General features: G+C 38.5%; 3 protein-coding genes across 3 annotated transcripts; all 3 read left to right on the top strand.

The window, feature by feature from the left end:
• The first annotated feature begins 684 nt into the window (after positions 1 to 684).
• On the top strand, positions 685 to 2,810 carry LOC141632452 (replication protein A 70 kDa DNA-binding subunit A-like). Its single transcript, XM_074444999.1, has 9 exons — positions 685 to 695; positions 788 to 953; positions 1,051 to 1,327; positions 1,399 to 1,468; positions 1,558 to 1,688; positions 1,776 to 1,963; positions 2,043 to 2,200; positions 2,296 to 2,581; positions 2,664 to 2,810. Exons 1-9 carry the CDS (start codon positions 685 to 687, stop codon positions 2,808 to 2,810), a joined length of 1,434 nt encoding a protein of 477 aa, XP_074301100.1.
• Positions 2,811 to 3,948: 1,138 nt separating this feature from the next.
• Positions 3,949 to 6,176, top strand: LOC141632451 (uncharacterized). The gene is made up of 3 exons (XM_074444998.1): positions 3,949 to 4,069; positions 4,199 to 5,584; positions 5,854 to 6,176. The coding sequence occupies exons 1-3, from the start codon at positions 3,949 to 3,951 to the stop codon at positions 6,174 to 6,176; spliced, it is 1,830 nt and encodes a 609-aa protein (XP_074301099.1).
• Positions 6,177 to 6,258: 82 nt separating this feature from the next.
• LOC141632450 (uncharacterized) lies at positions 6,259 to 9,159 on the top strand. The gene is made up of 4 exons (XM_074444996.1): positions 6,259 to 7,360; positions 7,447 to 7,587; positions 7,700 to 8,662; positions 9,128 to 9,159. Exons 1-4 carry the CDS (start codon positions 6,259 to 6,261, stop codon positions 9,157 to 9,159), a joined length of 2,238 nt encoding a protein of 745 aa, XP_074301097.1.
• The last annotated feature ends 5,183 nt before the right edge of the window (positions 9,160 to 14,342 follow it).

Here is a 14,342-nt window from a genome sequence, read left to right as displayed (position 1 = left end):
TATATATACATAAAAGAGGCTTTTTTCAGGCAATTCTAAATACTCCATGCTTTCTTAGACACTCGAACTAAAATAATAATAATTATATTAAAATTGAAAAAATACTTATATCACGTTGAAGATTTCAAAAAAAAAAAAATATCACGTTGAAAAGTTTTTTGAAAATTATATCACGTTGATAATATGTTTTCTCAACTCTCCTTTTCCACATTCTACCACAAAACAAATACTATTTAAAAATTTAAAAATTCTATCTACACAAGACTATTTTCTTATCAAATACTACATTAAGAAATACCTTCTCTTATGGAATATACACAAATATAATAAAATACCTTCTAAAAAATCTTCTTAAAAATTATTATTATCCCTATGTACACAAATATATGGAAAAATATCTTCTCTTATGGAATATACACTGAAAAAAATACGTTCCCCATTCTACCACAAATCAAATACTACATTAAAATTTGTTAAATTCCTGCTGTCTTCAATGCCATCCTCCTGCACGTTTATTCCAATTGACGTTCATGTTAAACACTATTTGTGAACTCTTTATCTCTTAGCTCATAAATTCCAAATCCTAGAGAAATAGATAAATCTTATAAACACTATATAAATAAACAAATTCCAATGTTAAACTTACCTGCAAAAAAAACTTTCCTGCAAACTCTTTAGGCAGCCATGGCACCGAGGTATGTTCTCATGTTCTCCATTTATACTTTTAGTACCTGCACCCAAACATATCTAACTTAACTCATATTAACTTGAATTTTTCTATACACAGATCTTATTCGCTCATCAATGAACTAAGACCAACACCTCCTGACAACGAAGACTCTGGCAGTAACAATTGGAAAATCAAGGTTCGTGCGACAAGATTATGCAAAGTTTATCGTCCAACCAACAAATCTGAGCTTCTTTATGTTTCTACGGTCCTCATAGATGAAGAGGTAACGAACTATTCTATTTTCTCTGGCCATATATTTTACGTTTTCAACCCAGGGCAACGAACTGACGTCAAACTATATTTTTGTAAACCATTTACAGGGAGGGTACGTGGAGGCAACCATCCTAGGTTATTTCTGGAAACGCTTCGAACCAAAAATTTGTGATGGAAAAATCCATATCCTCAAAAACTTTGAGATTATCCCAAATAGGACCGCTTATCGTGTTGTAAGCGACAACAAGATTATGCTGAAGTTCTTTTACTCTACTTTTGCCAAGGCCATGGCATTAGAAGATAGTACTATTCCTATTCATAGATTCGACTTTGTTCCATTCGACAATTTAGACCATCGGCGTGATAACCACTATATACTTACTGGTATGTGAACTAACTTTAATTAATATTCCGTAATTAATATCTTCCTTTCTAACAGTATCCCGAATTTACAGATCTATACGGAGTTGTTATCGACGAGAAACCCGGAAACAATTATTTTGCAATAGAGATTGAAAATGAAGTGTATGTACCCTACTCTTGTATTATAATCTATATGCTATACTTTACTCCATGCCTCCAATACTTTATAATCTCCTTTATTCTTCGCACAGGGGTGATCGCGTAAGAATTACTCTATGGGATCAATGTCTTGCCAACTACCATCTACAAAAAGAAAAATTTACTGGTTCTAACGTACCCACCGTAGCTGTCCTAACATCTCTCACAGTAAAGAACTATAATGGTAAGTACGAAATTTATTCATCATTACTATTCTATTTCTAAAATTTAAAGCATGTCCCTAAATTTTTTGTTCTTAAAAAAATTTCAGGATACAACAGTATATCAACTTCTTCATCAAGTAGTCTATACCTCAATCTAGACTTCCCTAAAGTGAATACACTGACTACAATTTATAGTGAGAAGAGTGGGGATTTCAAACACAAAGCAGCTATAGACGAAATCACCCAGAAAGATATATCAACCCTCTTAGAGTATGCAGAAACTGAGTACAAAAAGGTATGAAGTTATTAACTGTCCTTTTTTCTCTCCTTTAGTTCACTAAGCCCTTTTTTATTCTTTTTTTCTGGACATTCAGGATCTTATATGTTATTGTACCGCTAAAGTAAAATGTATCCCAAGAGAAAAACCTTGGAATTACCAATCATGTTTTGGGTGCACCAGTAAGCCACGTCATAACGCATCTGGCCTATGGTGTGATACTTGCAAGAAGCCAAGTAAAACTCAGACAATCAGGTATCACTTTTTCAGAAAATAATCTGATTGTTAATAGATGTAATAGTGACACTGTCAAAATTATTAACTAACTATATGACTGTTCTTCGGGTTAGGTATCGTATCGAGTTAAAAGTGCAAGATGATACCTCTACCACATCTTTTGTCATATTTGACAAAGAAGCTAAAAAACATATTGGTCAAGATGCTCTTACCTTATTTGATTCCCAACCAATTGAGGACGAGGATGATGAAGACTACAATCACATTCCGGATCTGCTTTTCAACACCTTCGTTGGAAAAGAATTCTGTTTCAAAATAAAGGTTGCTGATTATAATCACGGCCTTAAAAGAAGAAAGAGCTTCAATGTCATTGACATATCAGAGAAGTGCTTCAATGAGGTAAATGACTAAATATTACTAAATGTATCATGGCTTCAGTTTAACCAAGCGTCTATATTAACAATTTTACCACTAACTACAGACTTTCAACGGAGAACATACACAGCCAAAACGCTCAAGACAAGTTCATATTGTGGACGAATCAGATGACGAGGGGTCGAGCAGCACTTCAAAAAACAAGAAGACAAGACACGAGGAGGTTGACTTAATAGATCTCAAGGAAGACTGAATAGCTCGAGGCTACTACTTAATAGCTTATAGAATAAAAAACATAATATTAGTTATTTAATAATGGCTGTGATGTCTATGGCACAGCTACAAACCCTTAGTTGTTACTTTCAATTCCTAGGTACTTCCTAAAGTTTGTTGTATGTAGCACAGCTACATATTATTAGTTACTACTTTTATTCACTTAGACAATAATTGATGTATTATCATTAGATATTACATACTTTTCATATTGAGTAATAAAGAATAAATACCAGTTTGTGCCAACCTGAAATCGCATAACCAATCTCCAGAAGCGCAAAAACCCTGAAAAAGAAAGCAAACTTCTTCAGCAGCTGCAATTAAAATTCCCCAAAATAAAATTAAACTCTCAATCACAGAACCGTACCCATCTCACACAAGACCAAGCTCAGAAGAACGCCTCATTTTTAGACATGAACTTCTGGAGATGCATGGATTTCCTGAATAATTCGCCCAATTAAAAAAAGATAGACAAATGTCAGAGCTTAGTTCTTCAAAGTTAGCTAACTAATTTGTGAAATCTGAGGGTATCTTGAAGAAAGTTAATGTCTTGAAAGGTTTTAGTGAATACTATCCTTTCAGAGACACCACTGATGTTAATTCCCAGGGGGGTTTTCTTTCTGAAAGCTGACTGTGCCAATTCATGTTCGATTACAGAAATTAGCAAGCCGAATTTAAAATACCCAGGTACGTGTGACAAGTATTAAAAATAATCTGACTGTTGACACTGATAATCTGGATAATACACAGCCAAAATTTCATCACAGACATATACCATGCTTCATTGTAATATCAAATTGTTCGACTGCCTCCTTATGTATCCCACCAGGAGTTGCACAAACCTGCATAACATAACTGAAATTATAACAATATGATAAAGAAGTAAAGTTAGATATTGCAACTATAGTATCCCAACACTGACAAACTATCAGTAGATAAATTTTAAAAAAGAAACTATATTTAAAAACCAATTGGAAAGGAGACCATATTATATATTGTTTATGTTTACTATAAGAAGTCTGTCACTCTTTATAAAATTTATATGTAAAACCTAATTGGAGACAAAAACGTCTTCTACTCCTCCAACAGAGTTTTTGCAACCAAAGTAAACAACAAAAATGGAAGGGGTAGGTAAGAGGAACAAACGTAGGAGGATCATCTCAGAAGGCAGAAGGAAGAGGCAAAGAGTAGGTAACAATTCTGAAGAACAGATAGACAATGACGAAAAAGGGCAACCAGGTAAATTACTAAACCTATCTTCTGTACCAATCAAGAAAGTATTAGGCTGTTGTTAAACAGCCAGACAATATTTAAATTTATTTTTCAATTTTTAGACTGATTAGATTAATAATGGTATATTTGTCGTAGAGAGCAAAGAAAAAGAGTATCGCTACCTAGGCGATGCTGAGTACAACTGCCCTTCATGTGGTGCCATTATGTGGTTCGATGAGAGAATAAAAAACACAAGCACACGGAACAACATAAGGTTCAACATGTGTTGTAGAGATGGTAAGGTTCGTTTGAAGGGACTAAAGGATACACCCGATGTCTTAAGAAGGCTACTAACCCATGAAGATAAGGACTCAAAAGACTTCAGACAGTTAATTAGAGTATACAATTCCTGTTACGCATTCACTTCTATGGGTGCAAATATTGACAACTCGGTTAACCAGAGGCCAGGTAGCTACGTCTTCCGGGTAAGCGGCCAGCTCCTCCACCGTATGGGAACGCTGCTTCCAGAAGATGGGGCCCAGCCATCATATGCACAATTATATGTCTACGATACTGCCTCAGAGATATCGCTAAGAGAAAACGCCGTGGCCAGAAGACAGGACAGCCCTACCTTAGATCATGACATCCTAACAAAACTAAAGGACATGTTAGACGAATTTAACCCACTAGCAAAGACATTTCGTATGGCAAAAGAGAGAATAAAGGAGGACGAAAACATACGATTATCAGTCAAATTGTTAGGTACAAGAAAGCCTAATGACAGGGTATATAATACTCCAACAGCGTCAGAGATCGCCGCACTCATTGTACACGATAATAGTACCGAGTCCAGAGGGAAGGACATAGTTGTACATCATAGATCGAGAGGGTTACAAGCAATTAGCGAGCTACATCCTTCCTATATGGCTCTTCAGTATCCGCTATTATTTCCATATGGCGAAGATAGTTACCATACTGGAATAACATATTACGTACCATATGGGACACGAAAAAAGGGCAAGAGGGAATACGTCACTATGAGAGAATACTATGCGTATCGGATACAACAGAGGGAGGTAGGAGGCGGTCTATTACTATATTGCGGTAGATTGTTCCAGCAATTTTTAGTAGATTGTTGTTGTGCGATCGAGTCAGAAAGACTCTGGTTTATTAGGAATAATCAAGACAAGTTCAGATGTGATGTTTTAAATAACGTATATGACGCCATTACACAAGGAGATACAATGGGGATAACTATTGGCCAGAGAATATATCTGCCTCCCTCATTTACTGGAAGCCCGAGATACATGCAACAAAACTACCAAGATGCAATGGCCATCTGTCGGTGGTACGGAAATCCTCACTTATTTCTAACATTCACTGCAAATCCAAGATGGCCAGAGATCAAGGCAGCACTGACTCTCATGGGTGGACAAAAAGCTGAGGACCATCCAGATATCGTGGCCAGAGTTTTCAAGATGAAGCTCCGGCAACTTATGCACCTTTTGAAAAAGGAAGACTATTTTGGACCTACCGTTGCAGGTAAACCTTGATAAAATTATTATTACTATTTTTAAATGTCAAAAGTTTACATAAGTTCCTCATTAATGCAGCAGTGATCTGTAGAAACCACCCATAGAATGAAATAATAAACCAGACTAAACCTTCCTACAAAAAGAACAAAACTTTGATTAACAAACAAGATCAGACCCATGGCTCTGTCTGAACTCATTCTGTTCAATCAACTGAACCGCAATGTCAAATACTATTCTGAAATGTAAATAGCTAACACATGTTCCCCGCCCATGCAGATATTTATACCATAGAGCTCCAGAAGAGAGGTTTACCTCATGCTCATATATTATTGTGGCTAAGGAGAGGGAATGAAGAGGTGTCAACCGAATTCATCGACACCATAATCCATGCGGAGATACCTGACAAAAACAAGGAGCCACGATTATATGAAATTGTGTCACGCTCTATGGTCCATGCACCATGCGGCAAAGATGGTCCTAATTGCCCATGTATGATGAATGATATTTGCACAAAGAAATATCCAAAGGAACATAACGAGAGCACAACATTGGATCGCAATGGGTATCCAGTGTACAGAAGAAGGAAGGACAGTAGGTGAGTACATATTCTAAAGCTGCCCACTTTCTAACCTAATGACAAGAGTGTCACTAACGTGAACTAACAGTTAAATTTCTACGTGCATGACCATTAAAAAGGGTATCCATGAGATGGACAATAGATCTATTGTACCATATAACCCAGGGTTGCTTTTAATGTTTGATGCACACATCAATGTCGAGTGGTGCAACACAGCAAAAGCCATAAAGTATTTGTTTAAATATATTTCAAAGGGACCAGATAAAGCGACTTTAGTCATACAAGGGGACACACAGGACGAGATAAAGGCTTACATGGACTGTAGATATCTATCTGCATCAGAGGCGGCCTGGAGAATCTTTGAGTTTGATATCCAGGAGAGATATCCTTCAGTGAGACGCCTCCCCGTGCACCTGGAAGGAGAACAATCAGTGGTGATTAAGGACAGTGATATGCTAGAAGAAATAATTGAGGAGAAAAACAGAAAAAACACAATGATGACAGCGTGGATGGCAACAAATGCAAATCAGCCAGATGCAAGAACGTTATCCTATGCGGAATTTCTAACAAAATACGTCTGGAAGGAAGGGGGATGGCACAAAAGGAAGCAAGGGAAGTGCATTGGCTGGATGGTATACGTTCACCCAACAGCCGGAGAGAGGTATTACCTGAGAGTGCTCCTCAACATAGTAAAGGGTGCGCAAAGTGATCAAGACATTAGAACATTGGGAGATATTGTGTACCCTACATTCAAGGAAGCTTGTTATGCACATGGCCTTTTAAATAATGATAAAGAGTGGCATGAAGCCATGTCAGAGGCAAATAAATGGGCAATGCCGTCGCAGCTCAGGGAGCTATTCGTCACGATGATTCTGTTTTGTGAAGTAACAGATATAACGAAGCTGTGGAAGGAGAGCTATGGGATGCTATCAGAGGACATTGAGCGCAAGAAAAGAAGATTGTTTGGAGACCCTAATTTAGAACTTAGTGATGCCGCCAAACGGTCATACACCCTACTTGAGATAGACAAAATTCTGATGAGATACGGCAAGAGACTATCGGACATAGAAAGTATGCCGCAACCAGTGGAATCAGATGTACACGGCATGGAGAACAGACTGATTAGGGATGAGAGGAAGTACGATCGCAAGCAGCTCAGAGACGAGTGGGAGGGGAAGGTCAAATTACTGAACAGAGAGCAACAAGGTACGTCATAAGCTAGAAAGTAAGCATCGTAAAATACATGACAAAGTATTAACAAATTTCTACAAATGTAGATGTCTATGATGTAGTTATCAATGCTGTCAGTAGCAAATTACAGGAGTTGTTTTTTGTTTACGGTCATGGAGGAACAGGAAAGACATTCTTATACGGGGCAATCTCAGCGAAACTACGGTCGGAGGGCAAGATTGTACTCAATGTGGCATCGTCCGGTTAGATCTCTAAATTAACTAAGTGTTTAACAATAAATGTAAAAACTGCAAACAAGAGAAAGAAAAAGATATAATGATAATGGCAATTTAAATACTGACGATATAGTTACAGGTATCGCGGCGTTACTACTACCAGGGGGAAGGACAACGCATAGTAGGTTTGATATACCTATTGAGCTATTCGACGACTCAGCGTGTAATGTGAAACAGAATAGCCAGCTGCCTAAACTACTACGGGAGACGTCGTTGATTATATGGGATGAAGCCCCAATGGACCACAGGAATGCTTTTGAAGCACTAGATCGTACAATGAAGGATATAGTCAGCTACACCGATCCGGACGCATCTTCAAAGATGTTCGGGGGGAAGGTGGTATTACTTAGAGGCGATTTCAAACAAGTGCTACCCATCGTATCAAAGGGGAAGAGACAGGATATCGTACAAGCCTCAATAAGCAGATCACATATATGGAGATCATACACGGTGTTTCTTCTAAGGAAGAGCATGAGGGTTACAGATTCAGATGGTGAAAGACAGAGATTTAATAAGTGGTTATTGGCTATGGGTGACGGGAGGTTAGAAGCGAAAGCGGAAGAGCATGAGGATGAAGGCACGTGGATAAAGATACCAGAAGAGTACACATCAGTGTGTGGGAAGCTTGATATTAAACAAGTAGTCGATGAAATTTACCCGAGTTTCGTAGAGGGGAGTAAGAATGATGAATACTTGCGTGAACGCGCAATACTGACTCCTTTGAACGAAACAGCAGATACAGTAAATGACTATATGACCGGCCAGATCCCTGGCAACTATAAAATATATAAAAGTTGCGATGAAGTATGCGCGGCTTCTATAGACAGCGATGACCAGTTCTCGGCTTACCCAATCGAGTACCTAAATACGCTAAATCTACAAGGCCTGCCAAGGCACGAGCTCAAGCTTAAGGTAGGAATGCCAGTAATGCTTTTACGGAATATTAACCCCTCACAAGGATTGTGTAATGGAACTCGATTGATTGTTACACGAACAGGAGAATATATAGTGGAGGCGAGGATTATCACCGGATCAAACGTGGGTAAGCATGTGCTAATCCCAAGGATAGTGTTAACATCGACGGATCCTAAGGTACCATTCATTCTCAAGAGAAGGCAATATCCACTAAAACCATGCTATGCAATGACCATAAACAAGAGTCAAGGTCAATCCCTTACACACGTCGGGGTATACTTACCGAAGCCAGTTTTTAGTCACAGGACGATTATACGTTGCGGCATCGAGGACGACGACACAAAGAAAGGGCGAGGTTCTTCATAGATGATCGACAGAATTTCAAGGGATATACACGAAATATAGTATACAAAGAGGTATTTTCGAATTTGCCTGTTATTGAATAATAGGGGGATTAACTAGATTATGAAAATTATGAACCAAGCCTAAGTTCATGAAGCTTCGTATTAAAGTATTTAGTGCTCATTTATTCAGTTTCGAATTTAACAGATATTACATAGTTGGAACATTAACTGGTTTTTGAAAATTATAGTTAAACCCAAGGTTGATGCAGTATCGTCTTAAAGTGTTTTGTGCGCATTTAATCAGTTTCATACGAATTACATTTGATCAATCAGTGCATAGAAAAGGCAAAAAAAAAAAACATCATCGGAACCAGCAACACCCCAACAGAATGAGATAGATCAAGGAGCAAGATGACCTTCATTCAAATGAGTACATAACACAACACACACGAGGACAAAATCAGTCAAATTAAAATCTTGTGATCCTCATAAAGCCTTTGATTGAAACGGTGCATGTCAAAAATATAAGGAGCGGATAAATCAGATGAGGCAACTAACTGTTACCTGAAGATGAATGCCGGCGAAATTGATCAATAACCAGCAGTAAACAATGGCCGACGATGATCACCTCACCACCAGCATTTAAACCCGACCAGGAGCACACCTGAGAAAGGGTACAACGGCCGGCTGGACTTATTAAGGAGTACCAACGATAACGACCCGGGACGTAGTAGTATATAGAGTTTAACAAAGAAAGATTATCCCGCACATCTTTAACTGAGAGCCTGAAAATACTATTAAGTTAGTTTATATTAGATTTATTTTTCCATAAAACATAAAACCGCCTGACAATACTCCTCACAAGAATTATTAAAGGTAAACAGGCAACCGAGACGAAAAGAGTAATATATAAGAAATTATTAAGATACTGTCTCAGGTTAGAATTTGTGAGCCTCACACTCTGCCAGTTATTGCAAATCAAAGGTTGTATTACATAAAAGTTTTAGACATATTCTCCCCCTTTGAGGAAAGACACGCAGTGATAAAAAATAGAATGATACTATCATCAAATTCAGCAAGCTCCACACATGTTACCTACACCAGCATTTCATTGATTATGTATGTTAATCATCAGGATGAAATTTCAGTATGTAATATGCTATATATTATGTTCGAATGATTCGATGGAGTATGACATAAGTAAACATTAGTTAGTTTATTAGCAAATTAGCCTGTGACAAAACTTCAGCAATGCGACTAATCAAGCTGAATATCAAGGTGCAAAAGCAGCTACAATAAACCAGACCCGAATAATGGAGACTAGACGTGAGTACGTGACTCCAAATGATGTGATTGAAGTGAGAACCTTCATAAATTGGACTCAACCACCCACACAGAAAAAAACCGAACTACAACGACCTTGTCCAACTTTATTGTACCAAAGACTTGATTTTAATGGCTTTTTATTCCATTTGACTATTTTATTATCTTCCGATTTTAATAATATGAAGGGAAAAAAATGTCCTCAACGTAATAATTAAAGCAAAAGTTAATAAAGTTTTATTTTAAACTATTTCGAATACCATCTCTTTTGGAATATACACATGTGAAATACAATCTAAAAATTCTTATTAAAAGATATTATTATCCCTATGTACACAAATATATGAAAAAATATCTTCTATTATGGATTATACACAAATGAAATACCTTCCCCATTCTACCACAACTCAAATACTACATCTTCAACGTCAACCACGTTTGACCCTATTGGTTTTTAACTCATAAATTCCAAACCCTAGAGAAATAGAAAGATTCTAACTACATTATATAAAGAACTAATTTCCATGTTAAACTTACCTCTAGAAAAGAATATCCTGCAATTTCTTTAAGCAAAGATGGCACCAAGGTATGTTCTCCGAGTGTAGTCTTCGCTCCTGCATCAAAACAATAATAAGTTAGTTTATATTAACTTCAATTTTTCTTTGAAACAGATCTATGACACACATCATGAACAAAGATCCACAATGCCTGGCAACGAAGACAACGGCATTAACAACTGGAGACCTAAGACAGCAATCATTACACAAGGAGACGATATAGGTATACCTATCGGCCGGAGGATATATCTGCCTCCAACATTCACCGGGAGCCCCAGATACATGCAGCAGATGCAGCAGAACTGAAGTGTTTTCAAATCTACCTCAAATTCAATAATAATTTCAATACTATCATTTTAATATACAGAAAGAGGTTAGATAGTATTTGGCCGTTATGCATCAGTGAATAATTTAATAAGACTATGTTTTCCTATGTCCATGCCCATGTGCACGATCGTTTGATTCAGCAACACCATTGAAACTTCATTTAGAGACTCAGACTCCGGAAACGTCACAAAGTAGGACAATAAGCACAAAGGTCAAAATTGATAACAGGATATGATCAATATTTTGCAAAGTAAATCACGAAGAATTTGTACATTATTTAATAAAGCAATTCCTGACATACCAAAAACAAAAGGAAGATGGATTAACAACAGACGGTTGTCAAGCAAATTAGCATTAGCAATACCCAATAATCCGAAAATCCCCTTTAACATAACCAGCCCATTAAAGCTTCAATTCGTAGCAGACAAGGTCGGGACGGAAATTTAATTGGATGCAAAGAAAAATGAGATAGCTCGGACCTTTGAGGGATAATACGAAACCAACGAATCAGGAAAAATGGTAGATTGTAACAATTTCATCTCATCACCGTTTCATAGTTGATGATGTCATTATTAGGCAATGAATCCGGCAGAGAATCTATACTGCAACCTCATCAGATGAATTGAAGGTTCATGATTACGGATTTTGCATGCCAATCCGAGAATTAGATGAAAAAGCAGACCGCCAATAGCAAGTCATGAGCAATCACCCGAGATGATGAGTCAGAATTTGGATTTAAGATAAATGCGGAATTAATAGACATCGGGTACGAGGGATTATCATATGGGTAAACAGATCTGAGGTTGGGGAAGCGATTGGTGGTGGTTGATGTAATACTCCGTATTTATAGTCTTGGGGGTACTCTATCGAGTAGGCCTTACTCTGTCGAGTAAGGGTAAGTGGCGAAGCAAAATAGTTTCTGACCTGTTGGGCACTCGATCGAGTAGCTGGGGCACTCGATCGAGTAGGGGTACTCGATCGAGTACCTTGGGTACTCGATCGAGTGTCCGGTTCTGACGGGAGTTTTTCGCGGGTTTTGTTAATTATGCGATTAGGGTATTTAAACATAATCGTCGTTGTTTTAATTCACTTTTACCAAAACCTAAAACCTGTTTAAGAGAAAGCGATCGATCATCTTCCTAATCGCATCCTTAACAATTCCGGAGTTCGGACGGTCGGTTCGTGTCGTAGTTCGTGTCGTTGGATTCCTTGCGTCGAGGGTAAGCTTTTAATATAATTTATATAATGTTTTGCTAGGTTTGGTCAAACCCTAATTTAGGATTTGGGGTTTTGTGAATAGTAAGTAATTGGTAGTCTTTATGTGTTATATGTTAGGAGGAGAATTCGTAGAAGAGGCGTTTTGAGCATTTGTAGATACCGTCTGCGTGTTGTGCTTTCGGTAGGATTTCCTACTCGTATTAGTCCCATAATGGGATATTGGTGATGTCTTTGTAGTTAGTTGTTTGATATGATGATTGTATTGTGTTTGTGGTTGTGATTGTTGTTGATGGTTCTCGAGATGCGTTCTCGGTTGAGTGGGGTCACTTGCGGGAGTGACTTCACGCCCTAGTTTCGCCCTTCGTGGAACCCGCCACGGAAGGGGATGTGCACATTAATGGACGGGGTTATCGCTCGTACGATGAGCGGGGCTTAGGTGGGAACGGTGCGGTCCCCCCGGCTGGCGGTGGGTCCGGTGGGACGGTCGGTATGGAGATGATGGGAGTTGGTGGTGTATGTGTGTGTGTGATGATTCGTTTGTCTGTTTGTCTTATTATTGTTATCTATATTGATTGTGTGATTAGTACCGACCGGTGTTTTTGTAAAACTGCGGTGATCCATTCGGGGATGGTGAGAGATATTGAACAGTATAGAGATGATCTTTGGGATAGTTTGGGATGGCCACGACATGACGATAGAGTCTTCCATTTGTAGTTTAGTATTTATTTACATTTCGATTGAGAAAGAGATAGTTTGGAATAATGTATTGTACTTTCAGTTTGGTTTCGAGGATTGTACTTATTCATTAAATTACTTATAATAAATGTTGTTTCCGTTTTGTCTATTTGATTATCATACCTCGGACAACCGAGATGGTGATGTCTTCATACCCGAGTGGTCTGGTAAGGCACTCGGAGTATGGGGTGTTACAAATGGTATCAGAGCGACGATCCTGAAACCTGTAACCAATGAACTTAATGAACATAGGGAGTCAATTAAAATGAACCAGGGGTAAAAGTTGTAGGAGCTAGTGCAAAGGCTTGGGAGACGTCCTAAAGTCGCGGGGATCGCCCTACAACTTTGAACCGGTCACACTGGGGGAAATGTGTGTTGAGTCATGTGTGTGCTTAGTAACTTGCGTAACAATGTGATGGAATGTGTTGATGGTTGGATGTTCGAATTGGAAGTTGATGAGATGAAAGAAAAGTAATGTTATATATATAGACATTGTTGATGAAATGATAGCATGATGGAATGTTTTACAACGTGGCAATTAATAGCATGATTGTTATGATATAATGTGATTTATAAAGTTAGCATGTTAGTATACGACGTAATATGCGGGTAGCTCTTACGTATTGGTGGTACTTGATCGAGTGAGGCTAACTCGATCGGGTAGGTTTTTAGCGATTTTGAGTCAGAATCGAGTTTTGGGGCACTCGATCGAGTAACTAGGGGTACTCGATCGAGTAGAAATCACTCGATCGAGTAGCCTAGATACTCGATCGAGTGGGTTAGAGATCAGAAGGTCTGTTTGGTTCTGAAGTTTGGGTACTCGATCGAGTACATGGGGGCACTCGATCGAGTAGCCCGTTACTCGATCGAGTGGGTTTGGATACTCGATCGAGTAGGTTTCGTGCGGTAGCGTTTTCGTGTTTTGAGGTTAGTACGCGTGTTTATGTTTATCCCTTTCTTATATAGCTTCAAGATGCCGCCCAAGAGAAATGCTTTGTACGCGAGAGCTGAGCTTAAGACTACGGATGACATCGTTAAGATGTTGGAACACCAGGACGCTCTTCATCGAGACCCCGAAGAGAGTGAATGAGGACAAGGATAAGAGTAAGGAGAAGGAGGTTGACCATGCTAAAGTCAGCCTCTATATTGCGAGGTTTAACCCAAAGGAGTACAAGGGAGTTGAGGAGCCTAACCATCTTGATAGTTGGCCGAGGGAGATGGAGAACATACTAGATTTAGTTATTTGTCCGATGAGATGAGAGTGGATCAGCCGCATTCTATCCGAGGGAGGCGGTGGCAAATG

Source organism: Silene latifolia, chromosome Y (assembly GCF_048544455.1).
Source record: "Silene latifolia isolate original U9 population chromosome Y, ASM4854445v1, whole genome shotgun sequence".
Taxonomy (NCBI): Eukaryota; Viridiplantae; Streptophyta; class Magnoliopsida; order Caryophyllales; family Caryophyllaceae; genus Silene; species Silene latifolia.
Note: the sequence above shows the minus strand (reverse complement) of the source record. Positions and strands in the feature narration are given on the sequence as shown.